General features: G+C 39.7%; 1 protein-coding gene across 1 annotated transcript in view; it reads right to left on the reverse strand.

Moving 5' to 3' along the window:
• Window positions 1-3,812: 3,812 nt before the first annotated feature.
• The window catches only part of MAP7 (microtubule-associated protein 7), a 35,771-nt gene continuing 23,929 nt past the window's right edge, over window positions 3,813-15,654 (reverse strand). Inside the window, exons 9-15 of the mRNA XM_010292661.1 lie at window positions 15,488-15,589; window positions 15,148-15,198; window positions 14,996-15,058; window positions 14,806-14,811; window positions 12,433-12,524; window positions 5,295-5,521; window positions 3,813-4,618 (exon numbers count right to left, since the gene is read on the reverse strand). Of these exons, the coding sequence (XP_010290963.1) occupies window positions 4,608-4,618; window positions 5,295-5,521; window positions 12,433-12,524; window positions 14,806-14,811; window positions 14,996-15,058; window positions 15,148-15,198; window positions 15,488-15,589 (552 nt within the window). The 3' untranslated portion in view covers window positions 3,813-4,607. The remainder of the gene's footprint in view (window positions 4,619-5,294; window positions 5,522-12,432; window positions 12,525-14,805; window positions 14,812-14,995; window positions 15,059-15,147; window positions 15,199-15,487; window positions 15,590-15,654) is intronic.

Raw genomic sequence — 15,654 nt, forward strand, 5'->3', positions numbered from 1 at the left:
TATTTAAGCCAGATGGCTTATGAAAACTTACCTGATCCAAGAGCCTGAACTTTCAAAGACAGTTCTTTTCATTGGCTCCAGTAGTTAAAGTTTTCCTGCTACTTACAGTTTCATCATAGAGAGGAGATCTTGTGATAACAAGAATAGGAACAGATCAAGAGACACCCCTTGAACACTTCGGCTGGCTGCTTAAATGTATTTGAGGGTTACTGCTTCATTCCTTCCAACTCTTTGGAAAACACCTGTTATGCCTGTGTCATCTTCCACAGTCTATTTTGGGTTTCCTCACCACCCCCTCCAAAAAAAACAGTGCTGTATTCATGAGTTTTTATTCACGTAACAGGCTGATTCTACTGAAGAGGCATCTCTCAAGTATGCAGAGGCTCCTCTGCATTCATCTTTGTTTTGTTTCTGTTCTATGTCCCTTATTTCAAAGCACGCTCCAGGGGCTTTAGAAAATAATTGAACTAACACATAGTGTAAAGGTAGCGAACTACTAACAGGTTATTACAGGAAGTAACTGCTGAGGGAAAGCTCAGAAACTGCAAAAAGTTTGTAAGAAACAAAACTAGGGCAAGCCTTAAGGCCGATCCCTGCATACGCTGTAGGCACTACTCCAGCAGGAGAGCAAAGGCACATTGAGGCAGGTAAATGTTGCACAGAGCACATTCAGAATACAGCAGCTACTGCGAAAGATGTGGGTAAAAGGTGTTTGAATACCAAAATCTCTGTTCTGCAAGTGGTAAATTATTTCCAAAGGTACTTGAAAACAGGGAAAAAGTGAACAAATTTGGCAAAATTAGGAGCTGATCTTATAACAACCAAAAAGAGTAATATGTTTAAATTTAACTAATTTTTTACATGTATACAGGATACTGAATAACCTCCTCTTCCCTTTCCTCCAGAAGGAGCCTGTCTCAGATGTTTCAGCCAGTCAAAACAGTATTTTTCAGGAAAATAAAATGTAGCACAGAGCCTTGAAATTATGGAGTGCTAGGCTAGTTTTTTAATGTAGGTTTTAATTTATAAGAGAATCTAATAATAATCATCTATTAGTAATCCAATTCCACCTTTTATTAATATAGTTGTTTTTAAATACAAGAATCAGGCTGGAGATTCATGTTGAACTTGCTGGAATACTGAAGTTTTGGAACCACTCTTCTGGCAAACAGCTGCTCCCAGATACAACGGTTTCTTATGAGAACATTTCAGAAGAGTTTCCGGTCTTTTGAGGTACTTCTGACCATGGTATAACTCTTACATGCATGTAGAGCTTTACAGCTGCTACAGGCCACAAACATGGAATAAAAGTGAGATTAAAAAAATTTAAACACCCACAAAACATTCTGTCAATTAAGAGCTCAACATTATATTGTACTGTGGCCCAAATCTCAGCTTCGTTTTGGTGCTTGGGGGAGGCATTTCTGTTAGTGATGCCTTTTAAGAACTGGGAGTTCTCTCTAATAGTACTGTTTAAAAACAAACCCAACCAAAATGACACTCAAAAGCCTCTCTACAGCACAGTAAAAAGACGTGTTAAACAGGAGAGACTTCAGATAAAGCCGTACAGCATTTTCAATATTCATGCATGACAGGAATTTTCTTTTGAAATCTCACACAAAAGACCCAAGTGCTCAGCTATGGGCACTTGGGCTTATTAAAACAGAGGACTACCAAGGGCTGAATGACACAGCTCAGAACAAAACCAGAAAATCACCAACTCCAGGCCACTTCCTTGGGTGACTTTAGGTCATTTTTCAGAGAGAGAGAGTCAGTGCAATATTAAGTAATGGCATTAGAATCTGTCTGGTTTTCCCAGGTATTTAACTGCAAACATTACTTCAAGGTCTTAGCAAGAAGGAAGATAACAAAGCATCCTTCATCATGCATGAGGAGGTGAGACACATGGAACAAGCAAAGCTAAAGGTGAACAACTCCGTAGCTGTCAGGTACTGAACTCACTGAATGTCACCCCACTACATGTTTACGGTGTGCTGTTAAGATGTGAGCAAGGAGCACAGTCTTTCCAAAGTGTACAGTCTAGCTCCTGTGAAATGTCACTACTCCATGCCTTCAGAATAGCTGTGACTTCTATGATTGCTAGTTCTATCTTATTGAGTAGTTAAGTTGCCTCTGACAGTACAAACAACAACAGTTGCAAGAGCAGGCAAAGGAGCTGGCCTTCACTTGATACCATATTTTATTTTGAAGAATTCAACATCACATTCAACAGAAGAAAAACTATTTCCCCCTGCATTTAAAGAAAGAGGCTTAAACCAAGACTTAAAATTTCAATCCCTTTTCTTTTTTTTTTTTTTTTTTTTATTCATACACCTAACTCTACTCCCAGTTCCCTAGCTTTTAGTATGTGTGTCAGGCCCTTGAAAAGGAGGAAATTCTCTCTCATTTGAAGCAAACCTGGAATGAACACAACTAGAAATTGTTTTTACTGCAGTCCTGTTAAAAAAACACACATGAGAAATGAAGCAGGCTGTTCATCCCTGTGCTGCAAACAGCGAGGCAAATGTTCTGAAGTCTCACACAAAACAATAAGTGTAATATAAACCTGAGTCTAAATAGATCAAGGTCAACATAATTTAAACCTAAGCTTAAATGAATCCTCAAAGTTGAAGCTAAATATTCCTGGCTATTTCTTTGCTCTGTTTCTAGCTGTAAGCGACCCTGTACTGCTTTTCTAGTAAAGCAAAGTTTTAAGCAGACCGGGAGCAACAAGAAGACTTTTCCATCACAGATTGACTCCTGTTTCAACTATGCAAGAAAATGAAAATATAAATAGAAGTAAATATTTCAAACAAGTTTTATTTAGTACTTACATGCTATATATAGGTTTAAAGAAAAACTACATATTTTGGACACTTCAAAATATTGTGGCTATGTACATGGAAAACTAAAGAATGCAAGAAAGGAACCCAATTCATTTTACTGTGTCACAAGCTACTATTGAAAGCATCCTGACTGAACGGCTGTTTTTTGCCCTTCCACACGTATTCTGGCAGATGAAGTCTCTTTCAGTGCGTTTCCATTGCTTTTGTCCCATTTCCTGTATAAGGTGAACACTTGGCAGCAGCAGAAAGTCACTTCTTCAAAAATTCTTCAGCTTTCATCTCAGATTTCTTCTGCTAGCACAGACTTTCTGCACAGGTCCCTAGAGGCCTAGCTCAGTGCTCGCTAAAGGCAAGTGCAGGAATCTTAACGGTACGTTCTCTGGTAGCATGAGCCGAAATCCCATAAACCTCTGTTTCCTCTAGCCAAGGATCTACTCACTGACTTCAGTGAGCAACGCATCAAGCCCTGGTTGGTGCTTCAAACTCAAATACCTAGTGAGCTCTGCCTGTAACAGCACTGTTTATCAAAGCACAGAAAGGTGCAAGATACAGTTCTGCCCAATAGCAACCAAAAGTGGGGGATGGAAGTGACAGTAGAAATCAGCATCAAACTATAGAGCAAGCAACCTGCATGGCCACTCTTACCACTCAAACTGTACTGCCTTATAAAAATCACACACTACATAACAAGCACAATGACTCTCTTCCATTTGCTCTGAAACGAGCAAAACCAAAAAAATCCCCAAACTTGCTTCATCATCCAAAAATCAAATATTGCAGGTTTCACACAGTCTTCAGTAGTCTGATAAGGCAAAGGAAAAGTCTTCCATCATTGGGAACAGCAGCAACTTAACAGGACTCGGAACAGAACAAGGTATTTCCTTGCGTGTGCACGTGTGTGCGCATATGTGTATGCTTTTATAGTATTGTGAACATGGATGTAACTAAAAAAATCAAGTTTGCAGTATCATTTTACCACATTTTTCTAATTTATTCAATTAAATGATTTATTTCTGTACTGAACAAAATTCATAAATACATCTAGGAGAACAATAGGTTTTCTTCTTGTCCATGAAAAAATAACGCTTTCAAATTTTCACATTTTAAAACCTGCCCTGTTTTGTGTTTTTAGAGAAAATGTGAGAAGAGCATAGTGACGTCTCAATTTACAGAATGTCCCTGTAGGAATTACATTTACAAGAACCTGATACAGAAGCCTATACTTTGCCCCCATAATTAGAGTTCTCTGCAATATTTAAACCAATAGGTTTAAATAAAACACCCCATTAACTCTACTTGTAGAGCAATGAGGTATTTATTTTTCAAGTATTAGAACCACAAAGTGTAAAAGATTCTTTGCCAATCTTACAGTGATGTCTTGTAAACCAACACCCACCTTTTTAAAAAAAGAATCAGTCCCACCACCCAAATCAGCCCACTGCTTTCAGACTCCAGTGTCTTGTGTCTTAAGGAATGCAGAAATATCCATTTACTAACAGAAAAAAGCTTGTTGGAAAAAGCCATATTAAGTAATGCATATGAAGCATGATTTTTCTAGTGATGAAAGCTATTAGAAAGGTGATCCAAGTCTATTCCCATCATTTCTTCTGCTGGTTTTACTAAAGTCCTTCCAAAAAAAGATATTCAAGAAATCTTTAAAAAACTGGAGAGAAAAAAACCCCACACTCCTTCATAGCATGGAAGAAACTCCACAGACTGCAGAGATGCTCATAATCACCTTTGGTTCTTCAGAAGAAACAATCAGATCACTTCTACAACAGAAGGTATCAAAAATGACAGGTCAGCAAAGAGTGACAATGCTTACTTCAAAACGCTATGCATTTATGCAATTATTTTATTGTGAGATGATTATCCTTACATTTGCTAGCCACAGGAAAAGAAAATGGTAGTCCAATTTAGTTTGCTAAGTTAGTATTGGTTTACCTAACATCCTTTAAAAGCTGTGATGCAATTCAGAAAAATCTAGTGTGCTGCAACCCATCCCTCAATATTAATGTCAGCAAGAACCCAATGAGGGAAATACAACCAGAATTTTACACAGAAGGTAGGTACCAGCTCCCCTTCCGCATGTGCCTATCGGATGTTGCACTTGCAGAACTGGAACGCAACTGCCGATCGTAAGCTGGGAGCAGCAGTTGTCACTGCTGCTGTTTGAAAGCACAGGACAAACATTCTCAAGCAACTTCTAGTGGCAGAAAGTGCAGTGTAACTGGGAACCCGCCTCAAAAGGCAAGGCTTCACTGTAACTTGCACAGCATCTGTGTGCACGCGGCATGCACAGCTTTACGAAGAGGCGATACGCTCCTTTCCCCAAATGACATGGGGGTTAAAAAACACGTAAATTCATCAACTTACATCAGTTAAGAGCTCTAGGTCCTCTGTCAATTACACCACTTTACAAGAGTTAATGAACCAAGGCAAACCTACCTGCTGTTTGATGTGTTTGAACACTATCTACCTGAGGCAAAAGAGTCCCCTTATCTTCAAAGGCTAGAATTGGATTCAAGGGAATTTCAGGACTATTGCTTCCATCATTGTTCATGGCATCCAGCCGGGATGGTTTAGAACCAAGAGGCAGGTTTATGATCTCTTCAAAGTTATCATTCTGCATAGACATTCCGTTTTCATTTGCATTTTTCTCTGGATTGAGATTACTGAAAGAGAAACATAGGTATTTCATCATATACTTCATCTAGAACAGAAATATAGTCCTCCTCAAAGCAATTTTACAAATGGAAAAGTCTGCATTCATCCAGAGCATTCTTTTAGCCAGTAAAAACAAAACTATGCTTCTACCACAGTACAAAAACTGGGTTTGCAGCCAGGTACTAGAGATGCCTCCTCAAACACACAGGACAGTTGTTACCTGTGGCTACACGATACCCAGAACTACGCAGCGCTTTACAGACACTGTGGTTCCGAGAAGCAACTGCGAGGGGAAAGCAGCAAGAAAACCCCTGCAGCACCGCCACTGCTATCTTGAGCCACACATGCAATGCAATTCACAGCCTTTAACATCTTTTTCAGCCCTCATAACCTTTGCCAGACCCTTCCTCTTACTACAAATCCATGTAATTGCCCTTCGATAAGGTCATTGTCATTTTTGTTACTCCTTGGATCACCTCCTGCCTCCAGTTTTGGAGCAGCCTCTTCTCCCTGCCACTCATGCTGAGAAAACACTCCCTTACCGGTGCAGTTTTCAGACCCTGCTCCTCTACAGCTTCTCGGGGCTTATTTCCAAGGCACTATCCAACTCTGCACTCCTGCCACTGATCACACCCAAGCCACAAGAAATGCCTCCCAGCACCCCTCGTGTCCATCTGCACTTTCTTTTTCCATCTTCCACTTGACAGAGATGTCTTACGAGCAGGTTTTTGTCCATCTCCCCCAGTCAGGAGCTGTACAAGCACAGCCACACTCTCCAGTTACACATACTCTCTGGAGAAGGCACGTGATCACATCTCACCATCTCACTCCTCCCCTCCCAACCCTTTGATGAGGCACCGTATTGCCAAATCCTGCTGTCTTTGCTACCTTGCCAAAGGGGAGAAACTAAGGTGCTACTTTAGTGCACAGGATGACAGTCATGGGACCATAAGCTCCTCGAGAAAGAGCAAGTACTCAACTGACACTCAAAAATCATGTGATCTTCCACAGGTGCTTCTTAAGGCCCTCAACAGTTAGACCTTGACAATCTTGGGTACCTATTCCAACCACATCACAACTGTTCAGGTTGTTTGGCAATCCTTCAGCCACAAAGGCTCAGATGCAATTTTCCTAGATTTAAACTAGGCTATCAATTTCCGCAGGCCATTTCAAAGCAGGCGGCTTGGTTTCACAGGCTAATTTTCTCCTGACAGTATACTTACCAGTCTTTTAAAAAAACCCCAACCTGCTTGTAACTGGCATATGGCTTATTTCAATTTACTGGCTTCTTTAGGTGTCCAACTTTTCACAAACAATTACAGAATTGTTTTACTTCTCAAAAGACAGAAAATAATTATTGCTCTTTTGAAAGCAGCAACACTTTATCCAAAGCCCAGATTTCCCGTGAGAACGACATGTTGGTTTTCATATCAAGCCTTTCCCAGTTTTTCAAACCACCACCAGTTCTTTTTCAGAAAGGCATTCCCCTTTTTTCCATCTGTGGATATGCTGAGCAAATTTCAAAGTGAAAAGTATGTTTCACTACACTGAGTTTGAGAGCAGACACAGATATCCTGACGGCTGCCTGGGAGAGGTCACAAGTCACATCACCCTTTTGTGCCAGAGATCCACAATCTGTAGGATGAGAACCAGAATCTCTGAAATGCTTTAGGACTAATAAAACCTGCTCTATAATGTAGTTATTCAGTTATTATTCACTATAAAGGTATCCTCATACTTATTTCATCCTCATCTACTGTCAATAACCTTATCACAGCTAGGATAACACAGCAAGTTTGATGGATGGGCGAAGAAAGAGGGTTGGGAGAAGGCAACTGCTCACTCATAAATTAAACAGCATAGTACTTCAACAAGCATTGGTACCACAAAGACGACTCTTGCTTCTACAAACAGATTTTAATGTTTCCAATCTGATTGATCAGCTGATTTCATAGATAAATAGTTCTTCCTATTTATTTGTCATCGCATTGCCAGCATTACATACTGAGAGCAGGATTCACAGACTTGAAAGATGTCTTTTGATTCAGGGGAGTCTATACAACCACAAAGGGGGTACAGAAGAAACAACCGTAACTATGAATTTCTGTATTTTATGCTATAAAATCTTCTAATATTTTATGCTATTTGCTCCACCAGATTACTAGGGGAGCAAGTTTAGAAGAAACAAAGGGAAAAACAGAACTGTGGAATTAATCCCACTGGACATCTTAGAGGCCATAAGCTCAAAAGGAGATTAGACAAATTCCTAGGAGATTGGTATACCCTCCAGCTGCAGGTAATTAGCAGCTTAGGGACTGCTTGAGCCTATGGTTGCATTTGGACCACACTGCTTAGTAACCCTTCATTGACCAGAGGATCTCCTGGTACTTACCTTTTTTTTTTTTTCCCCTTTACACTCTCTCCCTAAGTGACTGCTACAGGGCATTAAAGCAAATAACACACAAAAGTAATGGATTTTTGACCTGGTACAGCTGTTCTTACTGTCTTAAGTTACATTCTCAGTGACATCTCAGTGTCCTGCACAACACTCACAATACCCATTTCAGGGATACAATGTTGCAGGTATGTTTCTAAGAACTGGATAATTTTGGCATTGTAACACATTCCATAAGTATGCTTGTAGCAAGACACCTACATAATTTAAAAAAAAATGGTTGCCCAAGATTCAGAGTGCATTTCCAAACAAAACAGTCTTGCAAGCATCTGAAGGACAGCTTCATGGAAGCTAAAAAAAGCATCTGTGCAGCTTCCCATTTTGAACTGGTCACGTCAATATTAAAAAGATAGACTAGAGGAAGTTGAGAGAAAAGCAGACAATTTAATTAAAGGAACTGGAAGATCCACAGAGTTAAAAACTACCAACAATTACTGATGTAGACAGTTTTAACCAAAGCTCTGTGCAGGCATAATCTATATGTAAAGAATTTGAAAAGAGTAAAGAAGAAAGAAAAAAGACCAGAATTTAGGATGTCTGTCTTTCTGATCAGCCATCTGAAATCAACACTGAATAAGAAAAAAAAAAACCACCTGATTTTCAGGCTTTCGGAATGTGCTGAAATATTTCCACACCTGCTATTCCTGATCTGAAAGACAATGTCAGTCATCTCATTTATAGACATGATTTTTGCAGACACGTCACAGATAGACATTAACAGCAAAACGAACCCCAGACTTTTGCATGATTTAAATGAAGCAGTGTTTATTTTTAATCCACTGAGGCAACAGCACTGAAATCAGCCAGCAGTGAGGAGCTGGAGGACTAAAGAAGGGAAGGTAGTGCTCAAGCAAATTTCAAGTGTGCTATCCTACAGACTAAGCAATGAACACTACGTAATAATTTGAACTCAGTAACATCCTTTTCCAGGGCCAAGATACTGAGGCAGTCACCTTGTCTAAATGTATATTTCTAAAAACTGGTTATCTAATCTACCCAGACCCAGCTCCCTTTGTGCAGGATGGAGCGACACAGAGGAGGTGAACTGCTCTCACTGAGGCCCACTGCAGGCATTTATAGAAAGCAACTCAGGAAAAAAATGGAATGACGGGATAAGTATCGTAAGGAAAAGATTGTTAATGTAAACCACTGTACTGAAATAACTTTCTGAGAAGTAGCAACAGGATCTAACTTGGGTAAAGAATAAGCAAAAATTTGCAAGCGGGAGATAGATTAGGTAGCTGTACTGGTTATCCATCTCCAACTTCTATCACTGTTTCTTCCTGGATTCTACTGTTCAGTAAAGCAAAAAAAAAAAAAAAACCAGAATCTGGGAAAAAATCTTGTTGGAATCTTTTATAATTTACAAAAAGTCTGAAAAAACTTTAATATTATATCTTATTGTCAAATGTTTCAAATTCTTTTTTTTGATTTGTTGGGAAAACAACCCCACCAAAACCCAGAGCCTAGCCAGAAGTTAACATGCTGTTAGTAGTACTGTAGCATCCATGAAATACCAGTTTTCTTGGTAATTCTAGGTACTTTACTAACTGGAAAGTTGCTCCATGAAAAATGGACCACGGTACGCTCCATTTTAAAAATGTATTTAGTGTTGCCTTTTCCATTGTACTACACCCATATGAGAAATGTCTTCATTTAAGTTCAGTTATGAGGCTTCTCACCACAGACTTACAGGTCAGATACAAGGTCACTCCTTGCCTGCTTACCCCCAACCCCCCAAAATTTCACTATTCTTCATTAGCATTCAAGCATTAAATTGTTTAACCAAATTTACTTATGGAGAAGATACTCAGAGCAAGCGTAGGTGGCAAAATCAAAACAGTTGCAGCATCACTTAAAACTACATACCACAGAAGTCATATTTGTGTTCAGACACATCATTTTAACTCAGACAACTAAGATAGTAAAAGAGCTCAATTCACAAGCTAGTGTTGTCTGCTTTTTTCTTTCATGATGCAAAGTGAGGAGCTTTAAGCCTAAGGAAAAGTGATTGTTGTTCATTTGTTTAAAACACAGGTAGGAATACCGATAAAAATTCTGACAAACTATTAGGTGGGACAAACAATGGTGCCAGTCTATCATCTGCAATAAATGTTTATTAATAAAACTAATTATTATTGACAATAGATACGTGGTAAATAATGCAGCAGATCACAGCATTTTCATTAGGGTTTATGAAGATTAATTGTCTTGGAAAGCTAATGAAGTTCCAGCACAATGAGATCTGCATTGCTGATCAAAAGCAGCAACAGAGAATGGTCAAGTGTGGAAATTAAATTGCCAGAATTCCTTTTTCTGAATTGCATTGTACTCATGACCATGGAAACAAGGACGCTGTTTCCAACTGAATCCCAGCCACAGAGCTGACGCAGGATGGGTGACTCAACAGGGAGGAATAGGGATGAACGTTCACCACAGTAAGCCGTCAGGAAACTTCCTGTTATGCCCCACAGTAGAACTCCGTATCTTCACACAAACCTCTAGCAGCCTTTCAAGTCACCCTACTTCAACATTACAACACTACAATGCAAGGGACAGAGGACCTGCATTGTCTGGGGAATGACCCCAAATACAGGTATCCTGACCCCAAGTACAGGTGTTCTGGGTTTGGTCACCAAACACCAACCACCAGTTCTGTTCAAAGACATGCATTCAGGCTAGACCCCAGCGCTGTACAAAATAGACCCACTGACACATACACTCCTGACCTGGACCCAGTGAAACTTCCCACAGAGGAGGAGGAGAACAAGACTGACTGTTGCTCTAGGCCTTAGGATGACTCCTCTCCTTCACTCCCTCCTCTTGCCCATACACACACATGCCACAAGTCCCACAGGCAAAGCCTTCCTAAGTTCTGGTCAGAAATCTGAGCTATCTTGCCCTTAAAACATCCTCAAGACTTTTCCAGACAAAAGCCAAATCTTTCTTGGGGCTAGAGTGAGGTTCTCACACAAGAGACCATCTCCACATGTTGCTATTGTGTGTGCTGCAGTATCAGGTACATCTAGATGCCAGACAACCATGGCACATGAGATGCAGTAGCAGCGCTGTTGGCACCTGTGGCTTTTACCATGTGATAAAATCTGTGCTGCTATCTACTCCTTACAACGGTTTTTCAGACTGCCTGGGCTAAGCTTACATGGGGATGCTCCCAAGCGCTTCAGCCTTTGCCTTCCCAGTCAGTGTGGATGTACCTCTATAAAGTAGAGTTGCTCCACACCCAAATCTGGCATACCAGCTTCCCCTTCCACAGCCTTATACGTACTTCCTACTTTTGTTGCTGTTCTTCCATCTCATTTATTCATTCTTCACTTTGGCCATTCTGAGGTTCCTTCCACACGGATTATAATGCTACATGACAGCATTCATCAGCATCGCACGTTTTATATCACAAACATCAAGGTGCATATAAGGCTGGCAGTGATTAACATTTAATAGCTGCCCGAGACAATTATGAGGCAGCTCCATGCAGCTCATCCAATGCAGCTCAGTGCCACTGACAGAACTTCTCTCAGCAGGAGCATCCTTGTCAGCACGACAGCAGGCTAAGATCCCCCAGGCATACAGAGGGAGAGAGGGGGCAAATTCCTCCTTCAATTAGTGCCAATCACACCCTGAAGCATACAGCCCATTACAGACTGCGTGATGGCTTCCCACATTCAAGTTTTTCCATGCATATTCTGGCATTACCTGCATAAAACATGAAAGAACTAAAGGGATTATTTGGCTTTCTGCCTTACTGAAGTTGAAATAGCTGACAGCTCATGCTTATGGAACAGATTTCACTTGGTTCAACACCAAGGTTTCAAGCATTTCAACAGTTTCTCAAAGCCCAAGTGATTTGCTTCATGGCTAGAGAGCTCCCAATGTTAAATATCTGCCTCCCCAAATTCTCCTTATAGAGGACAAAGGTTTGTTGCTTTTTTTTTTTACATGCAAAGCCAAAATGAGTAATTCTGTATCTCACATGAGGGATTTTTGCTTAATAAGCAAAACTTGCTAAGACTTCAAGCAGGTCAGAAATTGAAACATCTAGGCTGAAAACAGTGTTCATTATTTCAATCAAGACAAATAGCACTGCAAATCCAGACTGGTTTTTATGAAGCTTAATTTATGGAAAGGATCAGAAAAAATTTGCCTTTTCCATTAAGTTTCAATCTATGTAATAATTGCTGGCAAACACCACATTGTTCCAAACACTCTAAAGAACATGCGATATTTTTACAAAATTCTTCCCTAGCAGTTGGCAAAAATGGGTTACTGCTAAGTGAAAGATGATAAAGTTCTTCTCTGAACACAGGAAAATATAAAAACAAACAGGAAACAAGGCAGATTGAACAGCTGTGTCTCATTTAGTTAATGGATACATGGATCTGAAAATAATTTATTACTCTAGTAGCCCTCATCCTCTGAACACCCTCCAATACTTAGCAGTGTTCTTACCCATCCAGGTTTACAGGGGGTTGATGTGAAACAATGACACACGTGGAGGTGATGGGTTTCCCGTTGTGTGGAGATTGCGTTGCATGCTGAAGCTGAGGTCCTCCTGCAGGTTCTAAGGGAGATGCAGGACTGGTTATGACTAGAAGACAGTTTTTTCTAAAACCAAGCAACATTATCTATTTGCAGATTAGGATAAAACATTTCCTACAAAAGACAGCACAGTCAAGGCAAACTACAGTTTAAAAAAAAAAAGAGTTCCCACACCCCTCCCTCCCCCAACCCCACATCCTTTGCCAAGTTTTTGGGCACACAAGCCCTGTTTCAGGTCCCAAGTAAATCCCACAAATTTCAAAGCTATAGCTTTATGGACAAGAATAACCATTTTACAATGGTATACACAATTCCAACACACAAGCCAGTGGTCAAAACAGGTCTGTAACTGACAAAATACTATGCTGGCACTTTTCAAGCAGCAATAGATAATGGAATAGGAGAACACTGGGACATCAGTTCTACACACCGGTATTTTTTGGTTCCTGTGTTGATTACTGACGGTAACCCAAAAGGAAATCAAGAGGAAAAGAATCCCATGGGAAGGACACTTCTTTCAACACGTACCAAATCACTACTATAAAATGCTGTAGAGCACAACAAAAAATTAAGAGTATCCTTGTGCCTCATCCAAAGACTACGAGATAGATGTTATTGGCCTGGCTCAGCTACAGCCTTCTGCACTGTACCTAATCACACTAATTCATACAGAGCTCAGTAAAAGGAAGCAATTGCACCCCACCCACACTAGCATCTGTTACGATAATCACAAGGATAATTTAGTACTCATAGGCTTGGACACATTTCTCTGTTACCCAAAACCTCATCTGAGAGTACCCTCCTTCAACTGCTCTTGGTTTGCTATGCTCTAAAGGCTTGGGATGAAGTCTTTGATACCAAATGACTTAGTCTGATCTGTAAGTTTTTACATGAAGGTGTTAGCAATCCAGGTTTCTGTGCTTCTACAAGTAAAACAAGAGCAAAATATTTAACTTTAACATTTAAAAGAGAAAAACAGAAGGAAGTTGTTCTGCTTTGGAAAGGCAGAGTTATCTCCTGTTTTGAAGCAGAGGCCAAACAAATAACAAAAAGGTGACAAATTTTGTTTCATTGTGTGATTTGGCCATGCCCACAAAAGTCTCCTCGTATTTTGCCAAACAGTAAAATTGAAAGAAAAAAACCCACCATTTGCATATAGTTAGAAGTCTTTTAGAGCATAACATGTGTACTTAGATTCGTCTGAAATATGTCCGTGAAGTCATACCTTTAACTCAACAGCATACCTAGTTAAAGCAAAGCCAAATAGTAGAGCAGCCCTGAAGGTGAGGGCAGTTTTCTCTTTATCCAATCTCTCAAGGACTCCAGCATTTCCTTGGGCCTGGGGAAATGGAGGTCTAAATTCTCCTATGCTTTAGAAAACTGACTACTTTTCTTCCACCTTGGGCAGGAAAGCACTAGCCACAGGTTATAGAGCCGTTTATAGTTTCAAGAATTAAGTGGTTTATAGCACCTTCAATAGTGCCTGCAGCAAAAGATGGCACCCCAGATGCATTCTGTATTAGCAGTTCCCAAACTTTCCCCCCCCGCAAGATAGTATGCAAACAAGTAACTTTCAAACACGTGATGAAACCTTCATGAAAAGGTTTCCTAGCAGTACTAATTATAGCATTCACTTTAAACATAAAAAAAGCAGTACACACAGCCAGTGCTGTTACTTGTTCTCCACATTACTCAACTCAAAACACAAAAGAAAACTAAAGATTAATGTAGTTTAATATGTTATGCTACAATAGGATAAGCCATTTGATAGCTTGACTTCAGTATCTTTATATACTGCTAATTCATACTCAGTGATTGTGGAATATAGGCTACATTTTGCTTCCTTCATTGTAAGTATTAAAATGTTATATAAAACTTTACCTAAAATGATGAGGAGGGAAAAAAAAAAGATAGAGGAAACAGAATAGAAGGGAAGACAAATTGGGGGTGTGACAGGGAAACTCAGCTTTTGTAGGAGCTGAATTTTGAAACAAATAGAAATTATGACCAAGTGAGTAAGGGAGCAGGTGTGGAAGGGAGAAATCAGATGGACATGTTTGGATAATGAACAGTTTGCTTTGATGATTAAGGTGAAATAACCCTTTAAGAAAATGGAATAAATCTGCAACAATCACATCTGTAATACTATGCAAAAGAAACTATAGAATCAGTTTCTTTTGTGATCAGAATCAAAAGAGAATGTTTCTTTTCACTTTACAAATAATTAAACTTGGTGAGCAACTCCCTCTCCTTAAACACCAATATGACAAAGTTGCTAAAAACAGCTGACTCATTTAGTAATGGCTAACTACCTACATGGAAAGGCTAAATAATGTTTGCTAAAACTTCAGTTATACCCCTCTCATGGTTTTCTTTAACACAATTAGCATGCAAAGCTTCAGAACTGTATCTCAATTCATCATGCTCAGTAGATGTTTATTCACTGATTGTGAACTGATTCACAGTTAAACACAATACCTGCTTCTCCAGTAACGTTTGCCTTTGATATATGTCCATTTTGCTGGTCGCTGGGTTTCTACAAAGGAAGCACAGTTTTGTAAATTAAAAATGGCACTAAAGAAGTGAAACATGCCTCATATTTCCACGTTATGTAGCAGCACTGACCTTATCTACAGCTTCTACACGCCTAGTTCTCTTCATGATCTCCTCAAGCCTCTACAATGAAATAATAAAGGGATAAAATAATTTTGTTGGCATTAATTTAAAAACATCTCTCCCAAACCACAACTGCCTGTCATTTACCACTTGCATCTGTTTATTGCAAAAAGATGAATTATTTTATTACTGTTGGCAATATTCCCTTCACTTTCACATCAGGCTATGCAGATGAGGACAGCGGCTTTTCTGAGGGCACATTTATATCTTGGATAACTTTCTACAGCTGAGGTGGAAGCAAACTGCTAAGGCAAAATGAATTACAGTTTCTCTGCATGTACTGAATTACCTTCTTCCTTTCCAGGCGCTCTTGCTCTTCTCTTTGGAAATGCTTTTCACGTTCTAATCGAATTCGTTCTGCCTCTTCCCGTAGACGAGCTTCCTCTTCTTTCTGAGTTGATGGTAGAAGAAAAAGTGAGAAATAATTTAGTACTTAAGGACAGATTTACACTGATG

This window comes from Phaethon lepturus, unplaced genomic scaffold, assembly GCF_000687285.1.
Source record: "Phaethon lepturus isolate BGI_N335 unplaced genomic scaffold, ASM68728v1 scaffold15278, whole genome shotgun sequence".
In the NCBI taxonomy this organism is placed as follows: Eukaryota; Metazoa; Chordata; class Aves; order Phaethontiformes; family Phaethontidae; genus Phaethon; species Phaethon lepturus.